This window comes from Rousettus aegyptiacus, unplaced genomic scaffold, assembly GCF_014176215.1.
Source record: "Rousettus aegyptiacus isolate mRouAeg1 unplaced genomic scaffold, mRouAeg1.p scaffold_m13_p_10, whole genome shotgun sequence".
NCBI lineage: Eukaryota > Metazoa > Chordata > Mammalia > Chiroptera > Pteropodidae > Rousettus > Rousettus aegyptiacus.
The window spans coordinates 50,835,465-50,861,074 of NW_023416285.1; the positions used below are offsets into that span (position 1 = coordinate 50,835,465).

The 25,610-nt window shown below is 35.3% G+C and overlaps 1 protein-coding gene across 5 annotated transcripts in view; it reads right to left on the reverse strand.

Annotated features, from left to right (window-relative positions):
* MTHFD2L (methylenetetrahydrofolate dehydrogenase (NADP+ dependent) 2 like) overlaps positions 1–25,610 on the reverse strand; it is a 114,205-nt gene that overhangs the window by 33,211 nt on the left and 55,384 nt on the right. The window contains exon 7 of one of the 5 annotated variants that reach the window (XM_016154005.2): positions 23,341–24,709. The exons of the other annotated variants lie outside the window; for them this stretch is intronic. Coding sequence (XP_016009491.2) covers positions 24,657–24,709 — 53 coding nt within the window. The 3' untranslated portion in view covers positions 23,341–24,656. Of the gene's footprint in view, positions 1–23,340; positions 24,710–25,610 lie in introns of those variants that run through there. 5 annotated transcript variants of the gene reach the window in all.

The following is a 25,610-nucleotide window of genomic DNA, read 5'->3' on the forward strand; positions in this document are numbered from 1 at the left end:
CAGAAAGAACTCTAATTATGAGAGGTGAACACAGAGTATAAGTGTTAAAGTGTTAAAGTGTACAAGATGAAACTTATTGGATTTGGTTAACCAATGTCACCATAAAAAATATTAATTAATTTAAAAAAAGAACTGACTGTAATCTAACATGTTTAAAGTACTTCAGAAGGACATGTAGGGGAGCAGAACTTGCTATCCTGCAATATGACTCTTTGGCATAAGGATTACTTTAGGCTGGTTATTTTTAAGAAACAGCAGAAATGGAAGAAGCTCTGAAAACTGAGTAGAAGTTACCCTTTTGTAAGAGACATTTCAATGCATAAGGGAAATCTCCCTCACTGTACCAGAAATAGAGAAAATCATATCACTGGAGGAGACAAGGACTTAAATATGAATAACATTCTTACCCCTGTTTACTGTGCTTATCCTGGTAAAGTCCCATAACTGACTTCCTACCATCAACATCTTCTTTCATCTGTAGTTGAAGATGGTATTTAAGGTGATGGCTTCGACCATCTCAGAGAACTACTCAGTTTCCTAGGTCTCTCCCATGTGTACAGAAGCTATGCATGTTATTAAACTTGTTTGTTTTTCTCCTATTAATGTGTCTTATGTAAATTTTATTATTAGACAAAGAACCTAAAAGGGAAGAAAGAAAAGTTTTCTTGACTTTACAGTTTTGGCAACTGTGAAGGAACAAACTTTAATTGCCTGGACCCTGCTCATTCTGGAGCCCTAGCCATCAGATAATAGGGCAAATATGTGCCAAAAACTGCATCTTGGAGAAAACTTGGACACTTTCTCTGTGCCTCTGTGATATATTTTTTCTAGCCCCATCTTTTCTAGGACCTAAGAGCCATTCTTTGAAATGCTAACTTTAGAAAGAAATTTCTCATCAGAGGGGGAAAAGGAGGAGCAATTTGGAAATTGGGCAAATGACAAATCTTAAAATACTTTCCTACAAATATCAATTTTATAAAAGTTTGAACCATCCGAATAGGTAAATTTAACTTATTCCGACTGCCAAAACAAAATTTGTATCCAACTATTCTTTTATAGACTACTGAGTTTTATACTACTGTAGTTATTTCACTAAAATTTTTAAAAAGTGAAAGCTATAAGATATATTTGTATCTGTCTGTATATTTGTGTGTGTGTATATGTATGCCATAGATAGATGTTTGATATTTTTCTATAACCAGATGGTATTGCCAAAATTAATTTGTAAAAGAGCTCTACTTAATTGGTTTAAAAATAAATAAGCATTGATATGAATCAATGATTGGGTATTCTAAAACAGAAGTATAGAAACTAACTCAAATCTTTTTCAAGTTCATGCAATCTATGATAATCTTTGGCAAATAAAAGATGGTTGAAGTTTGTTGGTTTAATTAACATAAGCATGTCTTTAGATTTATCAAAATTGAACATAAAATGTTTTTCTACCTAGGTCAAATAAGCTCATGTTATCTCATAAAATTTGTCAGTAAGCAAAATGGCTTGGAATGATGGCTGACTTTGGGTAATGTCTCACAAAGTTTTTATGAGTAATCTAAACATAATTGTTGGAAACAAATGATTTAAGTAATGGGATAAGAATTTTTAGGTGAACTCTTCAGTAAATTATTGTTTACACTATGTGTACCTAAAAATAGCTTCCTAAATCTTTTTGATGATTGAAACCTTAAAATGTTGCTGTTAAATTAAATGATGGGAAGTCATTAAATGGCTAAATAATTTCCAAATAAGATAAAATACTGAAAAATTTATTGCTAAATAAGTCTCAGTTTACTTTACCTACCTTTGACCTCTCATTACAGAGGAACTAAAGATAAATTGGGTATGCTAATAAAACATGTCTTGTACTTTACTGAAAAGTTGTACTATGAAGAAGTTTATGTTTCGAGAAATTATGAAATGCAATCATAAATCTGCCAATCTACAGAATGCTGGTGTAACAGCTCACAATTGCTTACTTCTTTGTTTTCACTAAAATTAAGGTTTCTAAAGGTTAAGAATTTAAATTAACATTTTTAGTTAAAACTACTAGAAATAATAAGGGGAAAAAACTCTGTATGCAAAGAAAGTAAGAAGTATTTTTGGTAAGAAGATGTGTGAAAAATGAAGATGCATTTTTGTTTTTGTTAAAAGAGATGAGAGTATATTGTCTAAATTAAAACATCTAGTTATTTCAAAACAGGAAGGTGCAGAGTAAAGGACAAAGTTGGGAAGAGAGAGGAATAAAGAGAATTTTATCTTGTGTAATCAAGGTGGCTAAAGTTAAATTGTTATTGTAAGGTTTTTAAAATTAAGTTTTAAAATTGTACGTATACTTATGTAAAACTAAAAGTTAATTTCCTTTTATCTGCAAAAGGAACAAAGTTTTCTTGGACTGCTCATGATAAGAAATTGTAAAAGGTTTTTCTCTTAAAGTGATTTGTCTAGAAAGCAAAGATTCTGTTTTATCAAAATAATTGTCAGTGTTTTACGTTGCATAATCATGTCTTAGATTACTTATGAAAACTGAGTCTTCTTAATATTAAAAGAGTTAAGTTTTGCTCACAACTGTGTAACCTGTATTTTGCCTTTAAAATCTTTTATTGACACTTCAGTAAAATAGATAATTAAGCATTATTTCATAAAGATCCATGATCCTGTTTAGTCAAGGGCCCAAAGCTTTTTGATATTTTTGACAAACTTCCAAAAATTCAAATTCTAAATAAAGGTTTTTTGACCTGAATGTAACTTTTGGATTTTTCCAGAAGGTCCCTAGAAATCTCAAAGCCTTGGTTCTCTTTCCTCATAAAAGAGAGATATTAAACTAATTAAGCTTATTTGGTATGTTAAATTACATGAAAAACATTGTCACCTTTGTGATAAATCTTTTTAGGTTTTATGGCATGGGTGAATGTTATTAATAGGTATTCTAGCAAATGCATAAAATTCCTAAGATTTTGATATTTCTTGTATGATATTATGTCATAATTCTAGTTACTCTCTTAAAATGTGTATTGCAGAAATAACAAAATGTCCTTATCAGGTACATTATAATGACTTCTCACCAGATCTTTAACCATGGCCATTTTTGTCTTTCATCATTTACAGTTATTGTTTTATTTTGACTATGCTTTTGCAAAAGTGCTTCATCTTCAGTGAGACTCATGAAAGACCTCTTAGAACAGCTTTCTGATAACTTTAAGATGATGAAATTGAACTGGTAAGACTCTGGAGAACTTACGAAGAAACTGTATTCAAGCAGAACAAGAATTAATAACATGGGACTGAATGAAATGATATGGATGTTTATAATTTTTATGGCTTTAAAAAAACACATTGCTTTTTCTTTAATGTTTTCCCACATTTAAAGAAACCTTTCTATTAAGCTATAAACAACTTAGTAAGATAAACTTTTGTGACTAAAGATGAAACATTTTTTCTTCCTACCTCATTCCTCCAGAATTTGGAAACTCTCACTGAGTATTCTTATTTTTATGGCAATATAGTTATTTACATGGGTTCAATAAGCATCTGGTTTTTTTTTTTTTTTTTTTTTTTTTGTAACAGAATACAATTGGAAATGTATTGGTTATATTATCAAGGCTTTGACTGGAAATCAGATTTGAGAATATGCATAGAATCAGATATGACCAGACATCTTAAAGGAACTAAAGTTCACTTTATGGAGCCAATAAAGCCCCTTAGAAAATAGCCTTATAACTTGCTTACAGGATTCCCAACAGCTTAACCAGGTGAATAAGGAAGATCACTTCCTGGCAGGTGCAGGAACTTCAGAAAGTTTAGAGATCTCTAGAAGAGAGTAATTCCCCAATTCTATAGGTATCCCAGGCAAAATCTGATGGCAAGTTCGTGGCATGGCTTCTCAAACTGGAGAGGCTTTTAAAAGCTCAATCTGAGATTCCTTATGAAAATTTCCAGCAAAGCAGATGTAAAAGAGCCTATATAGTCAATCATTATTCTTGCTGCAGTTATATAAATAAGCAGGCAAAGTTCATCAAAATAAGACTTATTTTGTAAACAAATTAGTCTTAATTTGGCTACCTTTGATAGAAACCAGGGTGATTTTAGAGACAAAAATTATGTTTCAGTAGCATACCTTTCTGGATATTAGATTCTAATACTGTTCACTGTCTTTAAGGTTTTTGTTCTGTGTTTGGACTGAATCCTGATTTTTAGTTTCCTCAAAGGTTTGACTATTAGTCTCCAAACTAACATTTCCAACCTCATACCATCCTTTTGATTTGGAATCATCAAGAACAACAGCTGCCCTTTACCGTGACGCCCTACAATTAAATAAGAACAACTTAATATAAACTTTAGAAAACTGCCACAATAGTTTGTTTACACAATCTTCTGCACACCTGTTGTTGAATGAGCCACTCAAGAAAGTTTACCTGAACACCAGATCGACATCAACAGAGACATTTCAAATTGCAAAAGGTGTTTCGACTCCTACATCTAAAATACTTCTCTTTTCTTGACTGGCTGCCCTTTGGAATCAGACTGCGTTTATAGTCTGCTCCAATCAATAACCTTTGTTTCTCTTTTGTTTCCATAAAATTTCCTCATTAAATACCTGATTTCTAGCACCATAGAGGCTTAACTTTGAGAGACCATCTGCAAGCCTAATGTGAGACAGGACGGACCTATTCTCAGGACTGAGAGACTGGTTCAATGACAGACTATTTCACTAACATATATTTCAGTTTATCCATGACAAAAATACTAGCCATGGCAAATGTTAAGTGTTTGTCTAGCTTCCCTTCTTCCCTAGCCAGAGAGTAAGAGACTCAGGTTTAATTTTTCAAATTTTTCCAATTTCAGGCTTTACGGTTTAATACCTGGGTAACTTGGGAGAAGTACTTATCTGAGTCTTAGTTTGCTTACCTATATATTTAGAATAATAATAATACTCACTTCATAAGAATGGCTACTAGAGAAGTAAATGAAATGATGTATATAAAGTGCTCAGCACATCGCTGGCACAAAGAAATGCCCAAACCATGCTCAGATCATGCCAGTTATTTACATATCATCCTGGAGAAAACATTTGAATAAAGAGAAAGTTATTGTGAATACAAGTTACATTATAATGGTATTTTTCAAACTGTGAGTTGTGACCCATCAAGGGGTTATGAAACAATCTACTGGCAATCAGTATTTTTTTAAAGGAATACTTACTTTTATTATGTGTCTTGCTCTTTGATTTGTGTTCTAACAACTTGATATACGATATACTACATAGTAGAGCATAAATCAAAGAGCAAGACACATAATAAGGGTAAGTATTCTTTTGTAAAAATTTGTCTTATTTGACATATGCATTTGAAAGTATGTATATATTAAGCTGTGAAATGTGTTATATATTGCATTAAAAGTCCCAATCCTTTATTCCCATTCCCTATGTAATCAAATGTGGTAAATGTGACTGCAGTTCTTTTATTTAAGAGGTGGAGTCTATTTTCCATGTTTTGAATCTGAGCCTGGGAGTTAATCTGGCCAGTTGAATAAGACATAAAGTGCCAGTTCAAAGTTGAGTCTCAAGAGGTCTTGCATGTTTCCACTTTCCCTTTGACACTTCTGCAATCACATGAGGTCACATCTGGGCCTATACGCTAGTACTAGGATGAGAGCACAACACACATGGAATAGCTACAGTGAATCACCCAAGCCCAGATTACAGCAGAGTCCCCAGGAGCCTTTGTAGATGCATTAGTAAGGTAGTTGACCGATAAATACATAAATGAGCTCAGTTGAGCCCAGGTTAGTGAATCTCCAAGCAAACCACAGACTTCTGAGTTACAAAACAGACTCTTGTTTTAAGCCAGAGTTTTGGTATGGTTTGTTACACAGCAATAACATGAAGTAAAAATTATTTATTACTATTGGTCATAACTAAAATACTTAAAAGATACTAGCTAGAAATTGATGTATATTTTTTCAATCAAAATGTGCAGTGACTTTGTTTTCCAATGGATCCCTGACATCTTAACATATAACAGTAATAAAAGTTTTTTATTACTCCTTCAAATGACTATACTTCAGAACTTCTCCTTCACAATGCCAAATAAAAATCACTTTTTTTTGTTTCTGGAAATTTAAATAACATAGATATATAACATAGAAAGGTATACAAATAACAAAGAAATAACATGGAAAGTAGAAAAAAAGAAAAGAAAATTCACCCGTATTGCCATTACTCAGATTGAACCAGTATAAACATTTTGACATATTGACTTCAAGTATTTTTTCTAAGTTTATACTTAAAAACATTGCATTTTAGAATATCAGAACTATAGATATAGATAAAGCATCTTGCAAACTTAATCCCTATTCTCATCTTTTTGCTAGATTGGAATGCATTCTCCTAATCCAATATTTTTCTCATTCCTTCATCTACATTTATGTGCTCATAAATATAAACTACATATAAAATGTTATGGTGTTTTTAAAACATGGTGATGAAACAAGAAGCATATACTAGAAGTAAGTTATTAGTTATATTATATTAACCATATATTGTGCAAACTTGACAGCTAATTTATAAATTCTAGTAGTTGTTTTGTAGATACCACTGGATTTTCAATCATGTTGTCTATAAATGAAAACAGTTTTTACTGTTTCTTTCCAATCTGGACATATTTTATTACTTTTCTTACCTGATTGTACTGGAAAGAACCACCAACACAATATTAGATAGAAGTGGTGAGAGGGGACATCATTGTCTTGTTCCTAATCTTAGGGGGAAAGCATTTATTCTTTTACTATAAAGTAAGGTTTTCATAGATGCTATTTAGCAGATTGACGATGTCCCCTTCTCAATCTGCTGAGAGTTTTCTGAGGAATGAATGACAGATTTTATCAAATGTGATTTCCGAGATTACTGAGATGTTATTTTTGTTTATTTTATTTTAGTTTGTTAAAATGGTGAATTACATGAATTGATTTTTGAATATTAAACCAATCTTACATTCCTGTGGTAAACCCCACTTAATCATGATGTTTTATCCTTTTAATATATTGGATTAATTTTGGATAAATTTTGTTCAGAATATTTGCATCTATATTCATGAGAGATATTGGTGTATCATTTTCTATTCTTGTAATATCTTTGTCTTGTTTTGGTTATCAGAGTAATGCTGGCCAATTGGGAAGTGTTTCTTCCTTTTCAATTTTTTGGAAGAGTTGGTACAGAACTAGTAATATTTCTTCCTCCAATGTTAGGTGAAATTCACCAGTGAAGCCATTTGAACATAGAGTATTTTTGTGGGAGAAACTTTAACTATAAATGTAATTCCGTTGATAGATGTAGGGCTATATTTTAGGTTCTAGTGAGTTTTAGTATTTTGTATCTTTCAAAACCTTGGTCTATTTTATCTAAGTTAAATTTATTTGCATAAATATTGTCATATTTTTATTATAGTTTTAATACCTATAGAATCTATAACTATATTAACTCTCTTTCCTGATATTGGTAATTTGTGTTTTCTCTCTTTCTCAATCTCTCTCTCTTTCTGCCTCTTTTTTTACTCCCAAAGAAGTCTGGCTAGCAACATGTCAACTAAATAGACCTTCCCTGCACTCTAACCAATGCCCTGTGAATCTTGAGTTTTCCCAGTCTGAACAACGGAAACAGGCACTATTCCTGGCCCTATGTGAGTGCTGGGCACTGTTATGTCTAATCCTTCTGGTGGTTCTTTTTTTCTGCCAGGGATAGTTTCCTTAGATACATGCACCCTGAGTACTCAAGGCTGACCCTCTGCAAAGCTTGAGTTCTCTCTCCGCGCAACCCCTTCTCTTCAGTATTATGTACAATGAACTCTAGCCATTATGATCTTCCCAGACTCTCAGCTCATTCTCTTCAGCTCAGGGAGTCCACTGTAGGAGTAGAAAAATTTTACCTCTACCCTTCTAAGTTCTTTGACTGGTCTAATAATCAAACCGATATAAGACAGAGAAAAACAAAAGTTTAACGGCATGTAACGTCCTGTATGTTACCCATCCAAAGTTACCCTCTTCCTGATACAGTGAGGGAGACACCCTTCCAAATGGAGATTTCCCTTATACATGTAAATATCTCTCATAAAAGGGTAACATCTACTTGATTTTCAGAGCTTCTCCAGTGTCTGCAGCTTCTTAAGAATAACCAGCTTAAAATAATCAATATGCCCAAAAGACAACTTTTGGGGTGGCAAATTATACTCCCCTACACTACCATGCCTAGCCTAGATTACCCCCATCCCATGGCACAGCCTTGAAACTTCCTCAAAGATAATCAAGGGCTCACCTTATTTGTTTCCTATGTCTCCAGGATCATTTTCCTAAATTGATGGATATCTAATAAAGTTGTTTTCTTCATATATCTTGTCTGTTTTTTTTGTTTGTTTTGTTATGCTTCAGGCAAGAAGGTAAATCTAGCCCCTATTACTTATTACATCTTGGTCAGAAGCAGATGTCTCATGATTATATTATTATAAATCATTTTTATAAATAAGGTTCATATCAATACCTATAAACCTAGATTACTTCTTTAAAATGCTGTCCATCATGGGTATGCATACAATTTTATTGATTTATTTTCTCTTGGTGAACATTTTAGCTGTTTCCAGTTGTGCGCTATTAAAAACAAACTGCAATAAACACTTCTGTATATACAGGCCAGATTTCTCTTTAGACATCTAGAAAAAATGGGATCTCTAGGTCATATTATAGGCATATTTTCAGATATAATAGCATTTTCAAATTACCTTCTGGAATGACTATAATGAAGCACCCTTCACCAACAGTGTATATAAGTATATGTTTCCCATATCCCTGCCAAGATTTGATAGTATCAGATTTTTTAATGGACACTTGTTCTGTAATTTTTTTAAATTTGATGTGTTGGTATCCACATCTTCTCTTCCATTCCTGATTTTAGTAATTTTATGCTTCCCTTTTTTCTTGGTCAGTTTAGGTAAAATTTTATGAATTTGTTGATTTTTTTTTAAATACAGTTTTTGGTGCTGTTTATAGTTTCTATTGTTTTTCTATTCCATTTTTCTTTCATTTCTGCTATAATCTTTATTATTTCCTTCCTTCTGCTTCCCTTGAATATAGCTGGCTCTTGTCTTTCTAGTGTTTTACATTGGAAGGTTAGGTTATCGATTTGACATCTTTCTTCTTTTTTTTTTTTTTTTAAATACAGACATTACTGTTATAAATTCCTCTAAGTACTGCCTTATCTGTATTTTATAAGTTTTATTATGTTACATTTTCATTTTTACTTGGTTTAAAATATTTGCTAATTTCTCTGTGATTTCGTTTTTGATCCACTGGATATTTTGCAGTGTGTTGCTTAATTTCCACACATCTGTGCATTTCCCAAATTTCTTTGTTATTGCTTTCTAATTTCATTCTATTGTGGTTGGAAAACATACTTTGCATGCTCTCGGTCCTTTAAATTTTACTGAGGCTTGTTCTATGGCCTACCATACAGTTTATACTGGAGAATTTTCCATGTGTGCTTGAAAAGAATGTGTATTCTGTTGCTGAGTAGAGTGTTCTAAAGATGTCTATTAAGTCTAATTAGTTTGTAGTGTTGTTTCAGTCATCTCTCTTTTTTTTCTTTTTGATCTGCCTAGTTTTTCTATCCATTATTGAAAGTGGGGTAGTGAAGTCTCCAACTATTATTGTTCAATTATCTATCTCTCATGACAATTCCATCTGCTTTTGCTTCATGGATTTGGGGTTCTGTTTTTAGGTGCATAGATGTTTATAATTGCTGTATCTACTATATGGGTTGGCCCTTTTATCATTATAAAATGTCCCTCTTTACCTCTAAATAACTAATGTTTTACTTGTTTTAAAATCTATTTTATTTGTTAGTATAGCCACTCTTGTTTTCTTATGGTTGCTGTTTGAATAATGTATCTTTTTACTTTTTAACCTATTTGTATCTTTGAATCTGAAGTATGTCTACTGTAGACAACACATAGTTCAATCTTGCTTTTATATCAGCCTGACAATCACTGCCTTTTCTTTGGATTGCTTAATCCATTCATATGTAGTATCATACTGGTAGAGTTGGATTTATGTCTATCATTTTATAAGTTTTTTATATATGCTTTTGTGTATGTTTGTATATGCATTTTTTCTTGTTTCTTTACTATGCTCTTTTTAATTAAAAAATATTTTCTAGCGTAATATTTTAATTGTTCTAATGTGTTTTTCACTTTATTCTTATTTATTTTCTTAGTGGCTGTCTTGAGTTTGCAGTACGCATATTAACTTATCAGAATTAACCCGATTTATGTTAATTAAGTTCCAGTGAGATATAGAAGTATTAATCATATATAGCTCTGTTCCTTTCTCCCCTTTTAAATTCTATTATTATACATATCACATCTTATTACCTCTTTATATATCACAAACCCAATAACATGTTATCATTAATATTACTTTATATAATTTTATGCCTTTTAGGATATTTGAGAGAAAAAATTAGAGCAAGTCTTATACATCATTTCTATTTCTATTCATTTGTTCCTATAGATTCAACTTACCATCTAGTGTCATTTCCCTACACCTTTGCTCCACCTGCCTCTTTTCTATGCTATTATCAAAGATATTACATTTGTATATGTTATACTATGTAAGCATATCAATATAAACATGTACATATTTTTGTATGTATTTGTTTTTCTAATAAAGAGAAGAAAAGAAATATACAATTACACAGTCTTTTATAATTACTTACATAATTACCTTTACTGGAACTCTTTGTTTCGCATGTATGCATTTGAATTACTGTCTGGCTTTGTGCTGGTTGGAAAATTACTGTTTGGCTATTGCCCATGGGAACATAACGCTCTAACAATAAGCTTTTTGCTTCTGTACCCACCACTTGCACAATCGACCTGTGAGTTAGTAAAAAAAGAAAAATAGACTTGTGTGTTCAAACAGGATGAAGAATGGGGTTTAGAGCTTAAAAACTCTGTACCGCTACATTTCGGGGCTGCTTAATTTGGGGTCTGCGTACCCCTGGCAGACCCAGCTGTCTAAATAAAGAGTGTGTTTCCTATAACTCATTGAGTTCTGGTAGTCCATGTGTCTATCGGGGACTGACGGCTACAACATTTGAGGGCCCCAAAGAGATCTCAGGGAGTGGCCCTGAGATCTAAGACTGAACCAGCCTCCAAAGCAGTTGCTGTTCCTGTTACAGACTCAAAGGGGTGGTCACCCTGAGACGTTCCAGGGCCCTTGAATGCTGTGACAGGGTCAGTGTAACTGTCAAGGACACAACCTTTAGGATGCAACCTTTAGGAAGCACTCTTTGTTTCTGATCCCACTGGGAAACTCCGAGGCCTCGACATGTGGATAAAAAGGCACTTTTCTATTTCTGTTGACCGATTGTTGGGGGTCTGTGGAGAGACTGGATGCAGTCATATCTCCTGGACTGTGCCCAGGCCGTGGGACGCCACCTTCTGCGCCCTGTCGTTGGGTTCTGTCTATTGTCTTTGGTCTTGTCTGGGTTGCAGGTGGTGGACCTCTCCAGGTCCACCTATATCCCAGTAATTGTTCTCGTCTGAGTATCTGTCTTGTGTTTTCCACGCAAGCGATGGGGGGAGGCCCGAGTTCACAGAAGACACCCTTGAAGTGTCTCCTGCAACATTTCAAAGAAGGGTTTGTAGAGGGAGCTGACTATGGCATAAAGTTTTCTCCGGGCAGACTAAGAACATTGTGTAAAGTTGAGTGCTGTCTTTTGGTGTAAACTGGCTTCCAGAGGGTTCTGTTGACAGGAGTTTAAGGAGGAATGTTTGGAAGATTGTCACGGAAGACCCGGGACATCCCGATCCGTTTCCCTACATTGATCAATGGTTAAACCTTGTTCAGAACCCCCTCCTTGGCTCCACCAGTGTGCCCTTTCTCTAGGGGTGCAAGTCTTAGTTGTGGGCACCCCGAAACACGGCGACTGAATCTCCAAGACGGCCCAGTCCCTCAGTCCTCCAATCTCTACCAGAGGACAGTGACTGTCCCCCACCCTATAACCCAGGACAACAGAAGCCAAATAGCACCGCTTCACCTCCTCAGACGTGGGCAGGTAACCACTATGGGCCTCCCACTCCTGCTCCGGGTACGGCACCAGCCAATACCACCACCCCGGCCATCCTCCCCTTGCGAGAAGCACCACCCCAGGGACATCACACGGACAGGCCCTTTGTGGTTTATGTGCCTTTCTCAACTAGACCTGTACAACTGCAAGGCACAGAATCTGCCTTTCTCTGAGAAACCCCAAGCATTAATAGGACTCTTAGAAAGTGTCTTTCAGACTCACTGTCCCACCTGGGACAATTGCCAACAGCAATTAATTACCCTCTTCACCGTGGAAGAACGCAGACGCATTCGGGCGGAAGCACTAAAGACAGCTGTGGAAGGGAGGAGAGTTGAAGAAGCACGGGAACAGATTGAGGAGGAATTTCCCTCCACCTGCCGAGACTGGGGACACAATTCTCAGGCAGGAAGAACATTAGATCGGTACCACCAGATTCTAATTGGGGGAATTAAGACACTCAGCCCCGGGGGATGGACTTCCCCATCAGTTTCAGCCTGGGGACTCTGTGTGGATCTGGAAGTTCACTTCCAAAGGACTAGAACCCAAATAGAAAGGACCCTTCACTGTCAACCTGTCAACGCCCACTGCAATTAAAGTAGACGGCATCCCATCATGGATTCATCATTCCCACTTGAAGGCAGCACGAAAGTGGACAGCTCAGGAAGAAAGGCCCTTAAGACTAAGACTCAAGCATATGTAAGTCTAACCCTGTGTTTCTTCCTTTTTTCCTCTTTAGCCCAGGCATACAGAACATACACCAGCCTAAAGTATGGGAGCTTATAGTAACCGAAACCGGTGAAATCATTGCCCAGAACATCACCAGCCACAGTACTCCAGAGATCTGAGTAGACTTGTGCCGGCCTGCCAGAGATCCCCTCGCCATTGCAACAGCCAGACACCAACTTGGATCAGGATCCTTCCTAAGCGGAGGAACATACTTAGGCTACAAGGGGGGACCTGGCTGTGAAATATTATCAACTGAGAGAAGCCTCTTAGAGATAGGACCCTATATTTGTCCTCAAGGACATTACCCAGGGATATCTAGCCACATAGGTAATATGGGATTTGGATGTGAGGGCCAAGGCAAATTTTCTTGGTCTAACTGGGGTTGTGAGACTATCTCCAGTATAGATAATTATAAAAAATAGAATGATGATCACATTAGATTAATAAGAGGACCAAGCCTCGCCACATGTTCTCTTGGGTGTTGCAATCCTATCATAATCACCATCAAAACTGGTAGCCCTGGGGGACAACACTATTGGCTCACAGACCAGACACAGGGTATCAGATGATATAAAACCAGGTATGATTCAGGATTATGTTTTACTATACAGGTTAAAGACCCTCCCAGGAAAGCTAACCCTATAGGACCCAACGAACCACTTCTAGTTCCGAGACTACCCCAAAGTCTTACACCTAAGAAAACTTCTGTTTCCAAGGCAACTCCAACTCCAGCTCTAGCCCCTCTAAGTAGCAGCCTAACAGCTATTAAACCCCAGGCATTCAACAAGCCAAAACCAGAACTAGAAGGAGCATTAGTAACTACGCTAACGACAATACACAAGGTCTTAAATAAGACCACCCCAGACATAGGACAAGATTGCTGGTTGTGTCTAAACCCAAAACTCCCTTACTATGTTGGGGCAGGAACTCCCCTAAATTTAACTGAGCTCAACAGGCTAGAACTTCAAGCCTATTCATTAACAGAAGTAGTCCTCCAAAATAGAAGAGGTTTAGATTTATTATTCTTAGAGCAAGATGGATTATGTATGGCTCTAGGTGAAACCTATTGCTTCTATGCCAATAACTCTGGAATAATTAGAGAAAGCTTACGACTAGTACAGAGAAATTTAGATGCCAGGGAAAAACAAAGACTAGAATCAGATAACTGGTTTCATAGGATGTTCAATTGGGCACCATAGCTAACAACCCTCCTATCTGCTGTAGCTGGACATTTAATCCTCCTCCTCTTGTTAACTTTCGGCCCATATTTCCTCAATTTCTTGTTTGCATATACAAGGAAGAGAATTAATTCTATTACACTTTTAGTAATATAAAATAGAGGCTATGAGCAAATTCTACATGAAGAATCAAGGATTTGATTTTCCACCAAGGCCAGTGGGGAATGTGCTGGCTAGAAAATTACTGCTGGCTATCGCCCATGGGAACATAACGCTCTAACAATAAGCTTTCTGCTTCTGTACCCCCCACTTGCACAACCAACCTGTGGGTTGACAGTTAATAAAAAGAAGGAAAATAGACTTGTGTGTTCAAACAAGATGAAGAATAGGGGTTTAGGGCTTAAAAATCCTGTACCTCTACATTTCGGGGCTGGGTAATTTGGAGTCTGTGGACTCCTGGCAGAATCGGTTGGCTGAATAGAGTGTGTTTCCTACAACTCACTGATTTCTGGTGGTCTGTGTATCTTTTGGGGGCTGGCGGCTAAAACAGTTTCACTTACTTTCAACTTAAAGAGGTTCTTTTAGTATATCTTGTAAGGCAGGGCGGCTAGCAATGATTTCACTCATTTTATGTGTCCGGTACTATCTGTTTTTACCTTCATTTTTGAAAGATAGTTTTACTAAATATAAACTTTTTGACAGTTTTTTCTTTCAGTACTTTAAATATATTATCTCACTGTCTTCTGGCTTCCATCACTTCTGATGATAAATAAGCTATTATATATCTTATTGGAGTTCTCTTGTATCTGATGAGTCATTTACTCTTGCTATTCAGGGTTTTTTGTTTGTTTGTTTTTTGCCTTTCAACATTTTAAGTATGATATGTTTGAGAGTTTATCTTAGTCGGAGTTTGTTAAATTCCTTGCATGTTTTGTTAATGTCCTTCATCAAATTTGGGAAGTTATCAGCCATTATTTTTTCAAATATTTTTTCTGCTCATTTTTCTCTTTTCTCTCATTATGGCAATCCCATTACACATATGCTGGAGTATTTAATAGTTTCTTCACATTTCTCTGAGACTGTTCATTCTTCTTTATTCTTTTTCCCGTCTTTTCTTCAGACAACATAATCTCAATGGATCTGTTTAAAAATTCACTAATTCTGTCTTCTAACAGATCAAATCTACTGCCGAGCCTCTCTAGTGACTTTTTTTTTTTCATTTAGTTACTTTACTTTTCAACTTCAGAATTTCTACTGGTTCTTTTTTATAATTTCTTTTATTGATATTCTCTATTTAATGAAACATTGTCATCATGCCTTCATTTACTTCTCTAAATATGGTTTCCTTTACTTTTTAAAATATATTTATCGCAGCTGCTTTGAAGTCTTTGTCAGCTAAACTGGATGCCTGGGCCCTCTCCAAGGTAATTTCTTTTGCTTGTTTTTTTTTGTTGTTGTTGTTGTTCCCTATGTGTAGATAGGTCTCACACTTATTGTTTCGTTGTATGTCTCAATTTAAAAAAAAAAAAAAACTTGGCATTTTAGATAACATAGCAACACCGGATACTGATCCACCTTACTGAGACTTCTTGTTTAGTGATCTGGGTTTACTAGTCAGTAACATCTATTTTACCTGTAGTGTACAGCCTCTGATGTCACTCCTCAGAGAGCACAGCCTTGGGAATACACACAATCACCAGAGGGTGACACTGGTTTAAGCAGAATTTTTTAAAACTCTCTTTTCCTTATCTCTCTGGTAAGCCTTTAGCTAGTCTCCCTCTGTTGGTATCACACGCAGCTCTTAGGCTCCACTAATTATCAAGTGATTGCTCTATTGTTTCAACAAGACCGTGGAGGAATAAATTGCTCTATAGTCTGATTATAAGCTTCTTTATGGGGGTGGTAGTCCTTCAGGACAGTCTTTTGTTCCAACCCTGGTATTTTCTTAGTTTTCTCATTCCCAGTTTCTCTCTGTTAAGCATATAACTGATCTGTGGTTTAGCTAGTTGCTCCTATAGACTACCAGCCTCCTCTCAATTGTCCACTACCAAAATCTCCATTGTTTTTGACAGCGCTTTAGGCTTGAACTTCTTTACTATCTCTCCAAATGAAGTCTCTCTTAGGAAAAGCTGTGGAGCTCTCTATTCTTGCATCCTGTCTGTTCCCACTTCTCCAGACTTGTAGATAAACACAGTGGCTCACTGCTGTCAGAACAATACTCCTGCCCTACAAGCTGGTATACGGGGGCAGGAGCGGTGGTAGCTCCTGGCTTCACAGTTTACTTCTTCTGGTACGAAGCCTCTACCCTACAAATATGCTGGAATGAGGGTAAATGACCCAGTATTCTTGACTTGTAACACCTGGGGGTAGAGTTTATGTCCTATGAATGAAAGCTGTGTGGAGGAAGGAAGCCCCATATTTTTCAGCTGTTCTTGTTTGGAATAGAGCTTCTGCAACAATGAGCTGAGAAAGATGAGAAATTTTGGCAACCTGCCACTTCCTGGGACGATACTAGACTGGGATCTAAGTGAAGAGAGAGCCCTACGTTCTTGAATATACCTGCTCAGAATAGAACTCCTGTTATGCTGAGCTGGAAAAGGGATAGGAAGCAGTGGGTTATGGCTCAAATGCTACAGACTCATACTCTTCTTAGAGAGATTTAGTAGATTTTCTTGAATGAATGTTTCTCCATTTGCTGTAAGCTCTTTAAGAATTTTCAAAGATTTGAGGTGATTTTTTTTAAAAAAATATTCTTCACTAGTTATTCATGACACTATTCCAGAGGTGTCTACCTGCCCATAGGTTTCTTAGTAAGGGTTTTTCTGCACTAATATTTATGTTTATATTGTCACCACAAAATTATTTCATTTTTAGTGAACTTTAAAACCAAATTTACTATACTATTCATGATAATTTCAGATGTTTCATATCTTATAAAATAAAATTCTAAAATATTTACAATGACTATGAATTGGGTAAAAAAATGAAACCATTATTATAATTAATCGAGTTTCTCTAAAGTATCTGATAATATTTTTGAGGGCACTTTATTTTAATCGGCAGGCACCCTGCAAGCTGTCCAAAGGGAGGTGTCTTTGTGCCAGGAAAGAGAGAAAGAATGATGAGTTATCTCTGTCTTTCAAATTTAATCACAAATTAAAATAACTCTTTTCACAAAGGTGTGTCACACTATAATTGAGGTGATGCCAGAAGTTAGAACTACGAATTGGAAGTTACCACATTCATTCTGTATTTTTAACGCAATAATAAGAATATTATTACTACTAATAACAATTTGCATTGTTAAAAATATATATAATCCAAATCCAAATGGAATATCAGAACTATGGGAGTAAACAAACTATTCTGCAAATACTGGAACATTAAAAACATGCTATCTATATACTAATTTGATAAAAAGTGACATATTCATATAGAATCTTTCTCTGCTTTCTTCCTCTTTAATGAATTTCAAAAAAGAACTAGACATTCCTTAAAATTTGAACTGATGAGGTTATAAATTTAATTGTCAATACTATTTGATACAATTAGCACTCAGACAGATATATTTTTGGGGGGAGCTCACCTTTATATCTTGTCTTCTACTACTGTTACTGAGACTTGTTCTAAAGGAGATAAACTTTCTGAGTCCTTATATATCTGGAAATTTCTTTGTTTCATCATCACTTCTGAGTAGTAGTTCAGCTAGGTAAAAATTTCTAAATTAATTTTTCCCTCAAAATATTGAAGATACTACTCAATCATCTTCTGATATCCAAAACCACTGATAAGTAATCAGTCTTCACTCAAATCCATATTTGTGTGTAGATATTCTTTTTCACTTATAGATTTTAGAACTGTTAAAATTCTGAAGTTTTAACATTATATATCTAAGTATGATTATTTTCATATTTCTCAGAACTTGGTAAATTTTTTCAAACTCAGAACTCTATTTCTCTCTTGAGTTTAATAAAATTATCAATGATCTTCCCTTAAAATGTTTTGTCTACATTTAGCTCTAATATTCCCTCCTAGAGGAGTTGCTTAAATTTGTCATCTATTTCCCAAGCTAATTTTCTAGCTTTTTATCTCTTTGTGCTGAATTCAGGGATGAGTTCATTTTGTTATTCCAGTGGGTTTACTTTTCTCTTGTGTTCATTGCTATTCAGTCTGCTTTTGAGTTTTATTTTTTAATTTCAATATTTGTCATTTCTAATGTTTCCAAATAATTATTTCTCATAATTATCTCTTCTTGTTGCATAACCCCAACTTCTTGTTTTTAAACTTTCATTCTTCTGTCATGGCTATAATCCCTTCTTTATCTTGCTAACGGCATCAAAAATACTTATTTTAAAGTCCTTTTTGGTTGCACCATTATGCCTATTGTCATATTTTCTATTTACCAGGTTTGTTATTTTTCCTTGTCATATTTCCTGTTTACCAGGTTTGTTATTTTTCCTTCATTGTCTTTGTTAAGTGCCTCTGTAGTCATTTTTCATGGGACATCTCCTCCTAGGGCATCCTGGTCTCTTACAGCAGGCTTGTGGAGGTCTCAGTATAGGCTCTACCGGAGGTCTGGCCCCAAAGCAGGCCTAGCACACAGGGCTGCATTCTTCACAGATCCACTTTCAGACTTGCCCCTGGTAATGTTCGGATCCAGACTCCCGTAACTGTACAAGCTGTTCCAAGCTTAGTCAAGAGAGTAGAAAACAGGTGGCACCTTTCCCAGCACCCAGTTTCACACAAGCTGTGCAGATGTGGCCCTGAGCTATATATACAACTTGTGTGGCCATAAAGTTGCCAGCACCTTTTTTTCAAGCATTCACCTGGGTCCCAAGCCTCTCCTGCCTGTAGACTGACTTTACAACATCAGACTGTTCTGAACCATATCTGTTTCTTATTGCTTTTTTCTTTTAGGTCAATATCCTTATTTTATTTCATAGAGACTTATCTTCCTTGTTTTCTAGAACAACTATGTTTATTAAATTTGAAACTATTTTACTTATTGTCTGAGTTCGAAGCAGATAAAATGAGGTATATTTCAGCATATGTTCAATTCACCTTGATTGACTAGAAGACCATACAAATAATTTCTTTACATAAATGTTCTATATTATTAGCAATGTAATATATACAACATATATATATTACATCATATATATTGACATACATCATAAAATATTCAGAAATATCATTTACTCATATGTAGAGAAAAAATCCCACTGACTGCATTAATAGGGTTGAAAGTCTATGACAATTCCTCTTGAAGACACCATATTGAAGAACAACCTGCTACCTCTCCATAAATCCAACATGACCAGTTTTCTCACAGCACTCGATCAATTTTCCTTGGTTGACACCAAAGGTGGTAGTTGGCTCAGGTTTAGGGATTATGTTGAATGAAAAATAAACCATCTCTTCCATGTCTAGATTCACACAAAGTGCAGCATGAGACCTGAATTCTAAGAGATATGTAGGAACTGAGGCTGTCTGAAGGCCAAGTGTGTTCATATTTCTACCCCATTCTTGGGCATACCCTAATTAATTGGAATGTCAAGAAACATAGCCTGCATTGTTTAAAATATTATTTCTCACTCTTATTTTTTACTTTCACTGTTGCTTCAAAAATTTATCTAGGTTAAGTGCAAGTACTATGCAACTCATCTTATGTTTTGATATATTCATGATCTCTGATGCATTTCAAAGGAACTATTTAAACATTTACTATGGGATAGCACTAGGCCATGGTTTCAACCATTGGAGCAGATAGCATGGATTGTGGTAACTGAGCAGCTTAAGAACTGAAGCACTCTCTCCAAATATCTGACTCATACTTAGGCCTTCTCACATAGTAGCATCTAAACCATTATTAATCAACCAATATCAAAACCAAGCAATACGACATCAACAAAAAAACCCACAGCAAATTTTAAACAGCAAGTGCACTAGAATAAAAGTCAGGAATTCTTAGTTCCAGTACTAGTTACACAACAACTAGAAGTATGGCCCAAGATAAATTAGGCAAGCGTCTTTCATCACATGTAAAATAAAAGTTATAGATATCTAATCCCTAAGAACACTTCAAATATAAAAATTTCATAAAATATCTACTAATTATTTTTCCCAGTATATAATACACTTATCCATCAGTCCATTCTCCATTTTAACAGGCAATTATTGCTGGTTTACTATGCATTAGTCTCTGTCTAGATAACTGATAATTCATAAATTAAGAAAAATATATAGTCTGTTTTTAAAAGTTCATGATCAAACAAGAGAGTCAGACAATTATAATAGAGTATAGCACAGTAATGTAGAAATGCCCAAGAAGTGGAGGGAAATAAATCAGGGAGGGGACAACTAACTTAGCCTGTGACCGTGACTATTTGTTTCCCAGAGGACTGTGTTGATTCTGGGAAATGCCTTGAAGAGAATGAGGTGAAAGGGGCAAGAAAAGCTGTTCTGAATGGAAGAAACCAACTACAAAAAATAACACCACCACCACACACACAAAAAATGAACTTCCAATGAACTTTGTAGGTTTAAGGAAACTTAAAATAGTTTGAGATGGTGTGATTCTAGGATGTCGAGAGCAATGACTGGAGATGAAGATGGAGTCTTTTAATTTCCACTATGCACTTAGGAGAAAAGAAAGACTGATTAGCTTTCAATTAGTCATATTCCAATTTATGTGTATCCAAAATTTGCAAAAGACTTGATTTCTTCACTGAAAATGTTAGAAACAGCTAGTTTTACATTACATTCAATTCTTGGAAAAACTATGGCTGGGTGTGTCCAATGATATGGAGGGATGGCATGACAACAGTCCCTGTGGGGAAGACTGAGGAGCTTCTGAGGGACAACTCACCAAGGTCTGCACATTAGAATCATCTAGGGAAATCTGAATACTCTCAATGACAAAGCTGCACCCAAGATCAACTAAATCTGAATTTCTGTGGGTGCAGCTTAGGCATCAGTGTGTTTGAAGTTCAATTGATTCAAATGTATAGCCAAGACTGAGATCCCACTTTAAAGAAAGAGAGAGTCAGGCTTTATGTGATGGACTTAAGACAGCATATTTATTGTCAGGAGAAAGATGAATCTTAGTATATCTTAGCATTCCTAGCTCAGACTGGGCTCTATTCCGGGCTTTTATGGAGTCCATTCATGGCGGTAGGGAGGGAGAAGCCATAAAGAAAAAATGACAAGGGCTCATTCCTTAAAAATTCTGTAATATGCTTTTTGACCCTTTAAGAGAGACTACCATGAGGAAGAGGCATTCTCTCCCATTTTGCAACAGAACTCCATTCAGTTTTGCCTTGAGGGCTTTGGCACATCTAGGATGGAGTCTGTAGTTAAGAGGCTTTATCTGGCTACCCTGACAACTGTTCTTGGCAGGAAAAATGAAACCTCATCTCTATATGAACGCATGTTATTGTTAAACCAGAAGAGAATACCATGTGAAACTGATTGGACCTGTTAGGAAGTATAAAAATCCATGAGAGACTCAAAAATAATAGCAAGGTATGAGGCATTATTTTTAAAAATTACACAGAGAATCTCTCAAGTCTCAGCACTATAAGAAAAATATCTATACAGCAAACAGTTCCATTATTTCAACAGGTATTTTTAGAATAGCTACGATGGGCCAGGTACCAGAAAAGGTGATGGAGATAAGCAGTGAACAAACAGACAAAAATCTCTTATTTAATGGAGCCTATATTTTCATAGCAAAGATGCAAATAAATAGCCAAGAAGCAAATAAATAAATGGATACATAATATAATGTTTGGCAATGATAAGTGGCAGGAAAAAAAAAAAAGGCTGTTATTTTTAGGTAGGCCTCTCTAAACATTTAAACAGAGATATAAAGGAAAAGAGTGTTATTATGCAAATTAGTGGTTTTCAAACTTTTTGGATTCAGGACTATTTTACATTCTCAAAAATTATTAAAGACCCAAAAGAGCTTTTTTATGTGGTTTACATCCATTAACTTTACCATATAAGCAATTAAAATTAATAAATTGCTTAAATATTTAATTATTTGGAAAAACAATAATAATCCTGTTATAGGTTAAATAACGTATTTTAATTAAAATAACTACATATCCCAATACAAAACAAAACAAAATTAGTGAGAAGAGAGGCACTGTTTTTACAATTTTTTTAATCTTCTAATGCCCTGCCTAATAGAAGATGCCAAATTTTCAAATCTGCTTTTACATCCAGTATCACACATATATCTAGTTGGAAAAGGGAGTATTTTAAGATAATAGATAATAGACTTTTAAAATAATTGTGGTTATTGTTCTTTGAATCTACATCAAAATTTGATAAACAATAGTTTCTTACAGGTTAGAAGTTAGGTGCAATGTGAAATTTGAAGCCATTTTGGTGATCTTTCCATACTTTGTAATATTAAAATTCAACATTCCTCTATCTTGCATTTTGAATGGATATAGTAATATCATGCACTACTTATTTGAAAAATATCACTTCATTGAGTTATCCAGATCTTCCAAATGTCACATATTGTTATATAATATTTAAAAATCATATTTGTTAATATCATTGATCTTATAAAAAGAACATTAAGTATTGGGAAGATGTCAAGCTCACAGTGGGGACACTGCTTTTGCAAAATTTTACATTTGCTTGAATCAAACAATAGCCTAGTCCAGAGAGTTAGTATAAGTTTGCCACAACTCACCTGGCTGCCTTTTGTACCCACTACCAGTCTTTGCTTTCAAAGACCTCCTCACCCTGTCCATCTTTCTGGTTTGAGGATCACATCACTTCCTAGGGGATTATAAAGACTGTGGTGATGAATAGAATGAATAATCTCACCCTCACTTGAGACCCTACCCCCCACAAACAGGGAGTGGTACAACATTAAAGGTATAACAACCATGTAATAACAGCTGGAAAAAAATAGTAACAAGAAGATTGTCCTGTCATACCTGTCAGCAAACTGAGTGGTGTTACTTCTAACATTGGTCTTCTATGAAGCATAAAAAAATGTATTATTAAACAATGTTTGCGGCAGAACCTCACAGAGTCCACTGCCACAGATGAGGTCAGTAATAAGCGAAGGTCAGGAAAGAATGGGCACTTTGAGAACAAGAAAAGCTCTCTGTTCTCTTAGGGATAATGGCTGTCTGTTATCGTGCATATAAGCTTTGTTTTGGGAGACTTACTAGTTGCTTATAACATGCTTTGAGATGCAAGGACCAAAAAAATTAAAATTAAAATTAAAAATAAATAAATAAATAAATAAATAAATAAATAAATAAATAAAAAGGAATTAAAAAATAAGGGTGACACGTTCATATTCATTTAGAAACACTAAAATTATGCAGAGCATGGAACTCTGAATGGGCTTGGGGCAAAAGCAGGAATATCAAGAGAGTAAATTTTTAGGGTAAAAGAAATGCTTATTAAAAACCAAGAAATAAAACTAATTAATAAAACTAAATACCAAAAAAAGCCAAAGCTTGCTTTGAAAACTGAACAAAATCCACAAACGGGGATTTGAAAGCTTCGACTCCATGGTAGAGTTCTTATTCTACCATGACAATCCCTTCCCCTGCAGCCTAATAGAAGCATAAAGAGACTGGCTGACATTTGGAGTGTGGGCATAACTGGCAGAGCCCTATCCTTAGGGGTCCTGAAGGCACTACATGGAAGATGATTGGTGAAACTGAAATGCACCAGATATATGCAAGGTGCTTAGTTAAAACTGGTAAAAGAAAACTGCAAAAACCTTTCTTGCCTATTATTAATAAACCTTTGAAAAGCATATGACAGCCAAACAGCCACTTCCTCTGGAAGGCCTTCTGGGGCCTCCTCAATCTCAATACAAGACCAAGTCCCCCTTTATATATTCACCGATAGCCCCTGTAATTTCCTTTCTTACCAGTTTCCAAATTTTACCATTACATTTGCATGCTGTTGTTTGATTGATGTCTGTTTAGAGTAGACTACAAGCTCCATGAGGGCAGAAACTGAGTGAGTTTCATTGTACACTCAACACTTAACTCAGTGCCCAGCACTACTGGGTACTCAATAAATGCGTTGAGTAAATGAAAGCGGGGAGGGAGAGTGTAGCTTTAGACTAGCTTAATAGGCCCGTCCTTGGAAAGTGGCACATTAATCTAATTAGGGGAAAGACAAAAGAAAAGAGCTCCAATATGAAAATAGAAAAGTCAACAAGGCTTTTGTCCTATATTCTTTAGTTTGGTGAAAATCAGTTAATGTGAGAAAGCAAGTGAATACAGTTCAGTAAGCCCCTATAAGACTTCTTGAGGCGACAAATAAAGCCTCAAAATTCTGACCAATTGATCAAAGTTTTCCTTGTGAGATATGTTTCTTTGTTCTGAGTAGTGAGGAGGAACGGGCTTCCAAGAAGAGAGAGAACATTATTTCAGTAGTTTCTCTCATTTGTGCCTCATAATTTAATTGGCTTAGCTGGCACTATAGGGCTGTAGAGAAAGAATAAGAAAGTGAAACAGCTGTAAATGTCTCTGCAGGTCTTGGGAGTGTCTTACCTGGCAATAGTAGCAAGGATTGGCAGGAGGGGAAAGAGATGTGAGCAGAAATTCCAGGAGTTTCCAAATCACAGGGGGAAATGTGGATATATATCAGTCATTTTGCTCCAAGTCGCATAACAGGCCAAAGTATGGTTTGAGTACTTCTTCATGTGGGGAAAAAGGAATAATACTAACAGCTCTGTATTAAGAACTAGTAGTTATCCAGAAGGATAACCTGGGTTGCCATTAGATCTGCACAAGCATGCAATCTGAGTCACTGGAATGGGCTTTGGAGGCAAAAAGATCTCCCCTCGACAATTATAAAGTGTGTGATCTTACACTAATGATAAGAATACATTCCACATTTATAAAAATACACACAATAACACTTCCCACCCCTTGCCCTAGATTTGCTATAAAAATAAAATTAAGTGGATGGAAGCACAGAGCATGGTGCTTGGCATACAGTAGCATTCAATAAATGACAATTGCCTTTGGCTTCTAGTTTTCTAATTGAAATCTCAAATACAATATAAATATGTGTATTTACATGCTGTATAAAGCTTTATGCTAAGTGACCATCTTTCTGTATAGCTAAAATGTCTCTTTTATATAAAGTTGCTTCAAACTTTTTTATAAGTTGCTTCAAACTTTTTTCAAAAGAGCCAAAGTATAATTAAATTTCTATAAATAAATGTTAATCTCCTTTTGGCATTTTAGCAATTCTTTTTTTTTTTTTTTTTCGTGAATATCTCTAGTTATTTCTTCAGGATCAAAAAACAAACATAGCTTCAAGAGCCACATATAAGTGAACTAAAAGTGTCCTGATTTTTCCTGTTAGACACTATTATATGACTATGATCTCCAGCTGATTCCAGGAAACCAATGTCATAATTAGTGAGTCATTATTTTTTGGCTCTTTGGTGGTTAGGGGATGGGGAAAGCCTTTTCTTTACATAATTATTCTACAATTAGTGGTGTACCAACTAGTTTCCATATAGAGTTTACAGACCAGAATCCCTAAGGAAAATGGGGCACATTTTATGGTGAGAAAACATTTAATAT